At 29.9% G+C, this 7,015-nt stretch overlaps 1 protein-coding gene across 1 annotated transcript; it reads left to right on the top strand.

The window, feature by feature from the left end:
- Nucleotides 1-3,892: 3,892 nt before the first annotated feature.
- On the top strand, nucleotides 3,893-5,360 carry LOC141692918 (zinc finger protein ZAT9-like). The gene has a single exon (XM_074497878.1). The coding sequence runs from the start codon at nucleotides 4,040-4,042 to the stop codon at nucleotides 5,129-5,131; it is 1,092 nt and encodes a 363-aa protein (XP_074353979.1). The 5' UTR covers nucleotides 3,893-4,039; the 3' UTR covers nucleotides 5,132-5,360.
- Nucleotides 5,361-7,015: the final 1,655 nt, after the last annotated feature.

Here is a 7,015-nt window from a genome sequence, read left to right as displayed (position 1 = left end):
GTATCAAAGTCATGGCTTATTTATCCCTATGAAGCTGATTTACCCTTTATTAATTACGAAATTAATTAATATTCAGGGCTTTGGGCCCTTATGGGCTTTAGTGGTAGCACAATTCTCGTAATCAATGCGATATTAATTACGCAATCAGGGTTTATCTATTCATTATCAAATTAAATTGACGATTTTAACCCTTATTCTATTATTATTTCGTATTTAATATTAATAGCTAATCTTCATTAAATCATATTAACTATTTTATAATTAATACCGATAGATACACACATTTACACATGTATGCATACATATGTTATTTTCAACGATAAATATCATTTAAAAAGTAATAAACTTAACAAAGAATTAGATATCTGAAATAATTATAAATTTAACATGGTTAAATTACAATAAAATTTTAATAATATGTATCATATTAATTATGATTTAAGTAACTGATAAAAAGAAATCAACGCTAACTAATTTTATAATACATTTGTAAATCATAATATTTTTTAAATTTTTATAGCATTAATACGATTATTTATGACATACTATGAGTATCAAATACTTACCTACAAAATAGACAATAATATCGACGAGTATTTGTTTGCAAACTTATAAGCTACTTATGACTTATAAGCCCGCAACACCCTAACGACGAATGTTTGTCCACCCAATTTATAAGTCGAATTTACAACTTATAAGATGATAAGTTAAATGTTGGTAACGACGTACTTTTTCTCAAATTATTTTGATTTGTCGCCTTTTTATTAACTTTACTTTTAAAATATAGGTTTTTAAATGTTAATCTAATTTAAAATTCATGAATTATGAGATATATATTTTTAAATTATTTATTTTAATTCATTTAAGTAAAAAATATTCTGACTTATAAGTAAAATTATCCAAACAGGTATATAACTTATAAGTGTTTATCAACTTTGACATGTAAATCACTTGCTCATTTTAAGTCACAAGTTAATTATTTTAAAATTTCTCAAACGGGGCACATAATCACATTTACATCATCATGCACGTACATTACATGAAATTCTTATCAATATAACACAAAAACCAAGTGTATTACATGAAATTCTTATCAATACAACACAAAAACCCTATTTGTAGTTCAAAATATATACTGCCATGCTGATAGTATATAGCCATATATACACTATACACGTGTGTTACACGAAATTATCACGAATACAACATAACACCCAACAAAACATATTATGCAGTATACAGAGACAAGTCGACAATAATATAACTGTCATCGAGAACTTCTTTCAAATACAACACAAATAAAGTTGGTAACCCCAATCTTTGTCACTATTTTAAATTTTTAAATATTTCAAAAATATATCAATTAATAAAAAAAAAATTAGAACATGTCTCTCGCACGGGTTACAAAATTAGTTTACTAATATAAGACCTTTGTAAATACCAGAGCAATTTGAAAAATTAAAATCCCATTTTTTATATCAAGAAAATTAAAGATACAAGAATCAGCACATAATTCATTTGTAATTTAAAATTATAAAATAAAATAATTTACAGCTACTAGCTTTAATTCCGGATATTAGTAACATTTACGTATATTAGTAACATTTACGGTTGCAGTTTCGAAATAGAGACCGATAGATACTACACCGTCAAATCACTTTAAATGATGTGTACACACTATTATTAGGCCTCGTTTGTTTCGTTAATTTTTATAATTATACAGGAACTTGAACTTCCCAGTAACTAAGTTACATCTACAAGTTTCAAGATAATTAAAATATACGTGTTTGGTTATATAATTAGAAGTTACGTAGTTAATTTTGATAAGTACATAATGTTTTTATATTTAATAACTTTGTAACTTGGGGTGATCATAATTGAGCTTGTTAACTAACTTCCCCCTCTATTGTGCTAACTACAAAAATCATGGAACTTGAAGTTTCCTAGCTCAATTTAAAATACATTAAACCAAACACTGTAACTCATTTCGAATTGAAGAAATTTTAAATTATAGTCAGGTTAAATTGAAACAAAATTTTTGTGGTAAATGGAATAGATTATATTGCATTCTTTTTACACGTGATTATATTGCATTTTATGGCTTCCAGAAACAAATTTAACTCTCGTTCTGTCATCTTTTTACATGTTAATATCACAGTATGCCTACCTACATTCAACAATCAAATTCACATAGAAATATTAGTAGGATTTGAAAATTTATTTAAAGAAAGATATACGTCGCCTTAGTTTCGAAATCAATTATATTATCGTGTATCCCTTTTGTATGTAAAATACCTAATTTTGATGATTCGGATAACCAGATCGGTTTCAGATGAGATCAATTTTATTCAGATCGGAACGAATGTGATTCGGTTTAAGTCTAATTATGATTAAAAGCGGATGAAATTTGGATTAAGATCAGATAAAATTTAGTTCGGATGAAATTCGGTTCGAATATTTCGGATCATAACTTATTCTTTTTTTAAATTTTTGACACTTATAAAAATAATTATTATGTGTAGTATTTAACGTAATATAATATATTTTTTACAAAAATTATTACTAAATAATCATGTTATTAAATTTTTGGTTCGGGATATTACCGGATCGGTTTAATTTAATTTTTGAATATTCATGATCGGATCACGTTATACATACCAATTTTGACAAGTCTAGAACTACCACGTTCGGAAATGAGTGTACTTTTACAATATTGTCAGACAGAAAGTGTGAATTTGAACACTCTGGCATACATTAGTTGACAATCAAACTCTCAATTTTTATTACTGAGATTAAATAAAATTTCATTAACTTTTAATGACATTTTCTCTGTTAGTGAAGGGTGTACAAGTGTTAGATAGAGCCAAAGTGTAGCTTGACAAGGTCTTGAATTGCCCCAAACAAAACGGCATGTACTTGCCTCCACAAAACTCCATTCTCTATGCCAATTGCTTAGTTCTTTCTTACTCCTTTTTTCACACACACTCCTTTTTTTCCTCCTTTTGTTTCAACTTTGTGATCCAAAATCAATGGCATTAATGCACTTTCTTTACTACTTAATCTTATATTTACTTCCAAATATTTCTCTTTTGCCTTCTCATTAATTTAGTAATTAATTTTGTTAATTAGCTATTATACTCAAAGTTATGCTAGGTTGACTGATGAGATTTTATGCAACTATGTTTTAGTGATGACATGTGTACAATGCACTGTGTGACAGCCTTGTGAGGTTAGCTTAGTGTGACTAATTGTTCAAGTTAAAGACTCATCTTTGTTACAACAAACACATCAGTTTCTTGACTTGCGCATGCAATCCACGGGCTTTTTAGTACATACTTGAATGTTCTAAAAGGCCCTTTTATATATAATATAGATCAAAAGAATTGCAAAATTATGTTAATAATATCCCATTAAAATAATTATGAAAATCCAGATTCACGTGGATATTTTAAAATATTAACTTGATATTGTTATTTGGTATAATTAGAAAATAAACTGAAATATTTACAATTTCTTGTAGTTTAGAAACACGTTAAACTTTATGATTATCATTTATTTTTTTATTTTTTTTTCATGATCTGTACCTTTTTAATATAAGTATAAGATTATAGATAAGATTTGAATTTTTGATATGATATTTTAGAGAATAAAATATTTGGATATTATCTAGTAGTAAATGTGAAAGGGCATTTAAGGAAATAAAAAAGAAGTTATTATTACTAGGAATAACTACAGAAACGGGCAAAGGTCGCATGTTACATGTCTCTCTTTCCACTCTACTAGCTATACTTAATTTAGATAGCAAATTAATGTGAAATGGCGTTTTAAATGAAAAAGAAAAAATTAATAAAATCCAGAATATTTGATTTTCTTGCATCTATGTACTACTAAACAAAAGTGGATACTAGTTGTGTGTGTATTTAATCTCTCTCTAACTCTCTATGGGCTAGATGAATGCTTGTTACCTACTACACTTCCTCAAGAAACACAAAAAAAGCTGAATTTTACAAAGAGAAATAAAGTGAGTTTTGTTAGAGTCATGGAGACATTCAAATGTAAGCTTTGTTTTAGAGGTTTTGCTAATGGCAGAGCTTTAGGTGGACATATGAGATCTCACATGTTGAATCTTTATGCACCGGAGAAGCAACAAGAGCTCGGTGATGAGTACGAGTCGATTCGGTCTTATTCGGATGAAGAACAAGAAGTTGATGGACAAAATGAGAATGAAGATAAAGTGATGTTGAATTATGAGCTTAGAGAGAATCCGAAAAAGAGTTTTCGTTTGGTTGATCCTGAATTTTCTGTTGGCGGCGTTGGTGCATCTTCCGTTGTTGTTCAAGATAGAGAAAGTGAGTCAGAGTCATTCAAGAATGATGATCATGATCATGGTCTTGTTCGGAGGTCTAAACGGATCAAGAATTATGATCATGATATTTTAGGCTGTGAATCCAAGAAATCAAAGTTGAGTAATGAAACGAATTCTTCGGTTTCTGATACTACTGAGGAGGAAGATATTGCTCATTGTTTGATAATGTTGTCAAGGGACAAATGGAGATCACCGAAGCGGATTAATAAATATATTTCTATGGATTATTTTGATGTGTACAACGATGACGAAGAGGAGGAAGAGGACGAGGATGAGGACGAGGAGGAAGTCGTTAAAATTCACAAATCTGGAAACAAGGGTAAAGGTAAGTATAGATGTGAGACATGTAACAAAGTTTTTAAATCATATCAAGCTTTAGGTGGTCACAGGGCAAGTCACAAGAAGATTAAAGTGGTGAATGTTGAAGAAAATGAGAAAGATAACAAATATAACAGTAATGCAAGTGGTGTTGAGGTGAAAATTCATGAATGTCCTGTTTGTTTTCGAGTTTTTGCATCTGGACAGGCACTTGGTGGACATAAAAGATCACATGGAATTGGTTTATCAAATGGTATTGTTGCTGCAACTACTAAAAATCAAACTCAGTATATCTCGCTTGCAGAGCAGGGCACGGTTAATCGGTTTTCGAAATATGGCGGTGAGACAACAATTGATCTTAATCTGCCTGCTCCAGTTTATGAAGATGAGTTTAGCAGCCAAGTTGAGGTTTCTGCAGTTTCTGATGCTGAGTTTGTTCATCCATGAAGTTGATTTAGAAAGGTGAAATTTTGGGGTTCTTTATTTCATTTTCCTTAACATCCTATAGGATCCACAGTTTTCTTATTTTATTTCATTTTTACTTTTTTGGAAATTGAGACAAATGGGTATTTTCTTTTTACAGAAAACAGAGCAATTTCATGTTACCATATTTGTTTTTGTTGAATGATTTAGCATTGTGTGTATAATGGTCAATGGTCCCTTGAATATTTTTACATTTCTTTCTTAGCACTTTTGTAGATAAAAATATATTTTAATAATAATATCCTGCAAATTTAATTGAAGAAAAATCCATAATAATATCTTTAAGAAGATATTGATAATTTCTAAATAGTAACTGCCACATCACTTGTGTCCAAAATGTATAGTTGGAGGTTGAACTAATTCTTTTCTTATCTGCTGCTATCTGTTAAAATCAGATTGCATATCTGTAGGGTGCAGCAAAAACAAGAAAAAGAAAGTAGAGAATCAATACTCTTTTTTCTTTTCTGGAAATAGTAATTGGAAGAATTTTAATTACTGTTACTAGTTTTGTACCATGAGTAGGTGCCTGCTAATGTTGTGAAATTTAGGATCTCAGGTAGCATATGTGCAAGATATTATTATTATTATTATTATTATTATCGAAAATGATGTATAAACACACAGTGACGGAGTAAGAAGTTAATTTGAAAAATCTTAAAAATTGAACACACTCATCTTGTCGAAGACAACATGAATTTACAGTTTAATGTTTAATATTTCCCTCATTAATTACATTTTTTTATAACATTTTTCACTTAATTGTGGTTGAGAAATCGGGAAAGGATGAGGAGAGACGGGGGAAAATCCCTTGTTTAATGAGGGAATATTGTATGTTTAATTTGGCATGACCAAAGTATCCGGTTCATGCATTGAAAATGTATGTGATTTCATCTCATAATTCATTGTTTACCCAAAACTCCCAAGCTTTGTTTGCACGTATTGTTTTGGAACAACCTTCTTTCCTTTTAGTTTGTTGTCTTCCATTTTAAGTTGTTCATAATATACGAAATGCTTATGTATTATTGTTATTTACAAGCAAATTGAGAAATGGTGTCTGAGATAGAGCATGTAGTGACTTATCTTAATTTTACAGTTTGTTCAATTTTTATACTCAAACCTCTGTGTTAATTGCTTGTCTGTTATGTATAAAATCCGGACAATTCGGTGGAGCGTTTTTATTCTCCAAGATTTTATCAAACGGTAAGCCCATTTCATTTATGTGGGCCTTTGCCTATATAGGCTTCTAGTCATTGGATGTTCACTGGAGGGCCTATAGCTAATACTTAATTTGCTCGAATTCGATTGAGATTGGCACTAACATATCACATAAAACCACAACTTGTAATAACCATCAATTGTTGTGTACCATGGATCCTTGAGGGGAAAAGATGTATGGTTAGAGAGAGAATTAGTGTTTTAGTGCAAAATAGTAAGGTTATCCTATACAAATACAACACATATTGCCAGTTGTAATGCGAATGTTGTATGTTTATTCATTCAAAAGGATAATGTCATGAGTAGTGTTTCAAGACGTGCCTTGCCTATGTTTGTTCCCCGCTAGTAATATTCTTCCTTGGCTTACTAGTTACCATAGATTATAGCTAACAACTTGACACTTTTATCTATCAACTATCTAGTATCAACCATAAAAACTGAGCATAGAGACTATGATAGAATTATCAACACAACAATTTACAATTCATAGAAATGGACCAAATGGTAATCAATGCAGAAGTAAGGGTGCTCGGAATACGGATCATCAAAAATTAGTAAAAGAAAATTTTAAAAGTATGATTTTCAATCAGTATATCTAAGGAGAAGACGTTGGCGTTTATCTACCATAGTTTC

This window comes from Apium graveolens, chromosome 10 (genome assembly GCF_009905375.1).
Source record: "Apium graveolens cultivar Ventura chromosome 10, ASM990537v1, whole genome shotgun sequence".
Classification (NCBI taxonomy): Eukaryota; Viridiplantae; Streptophyta; class Magnoliopsida; order Apiales; family Apiaceae; genus Apium; species Apium graveolens.
Note: the sequence above shows the minus strand (reverse complement) of the source record. Positions and strands in the feature narration are given on the sequence as shown.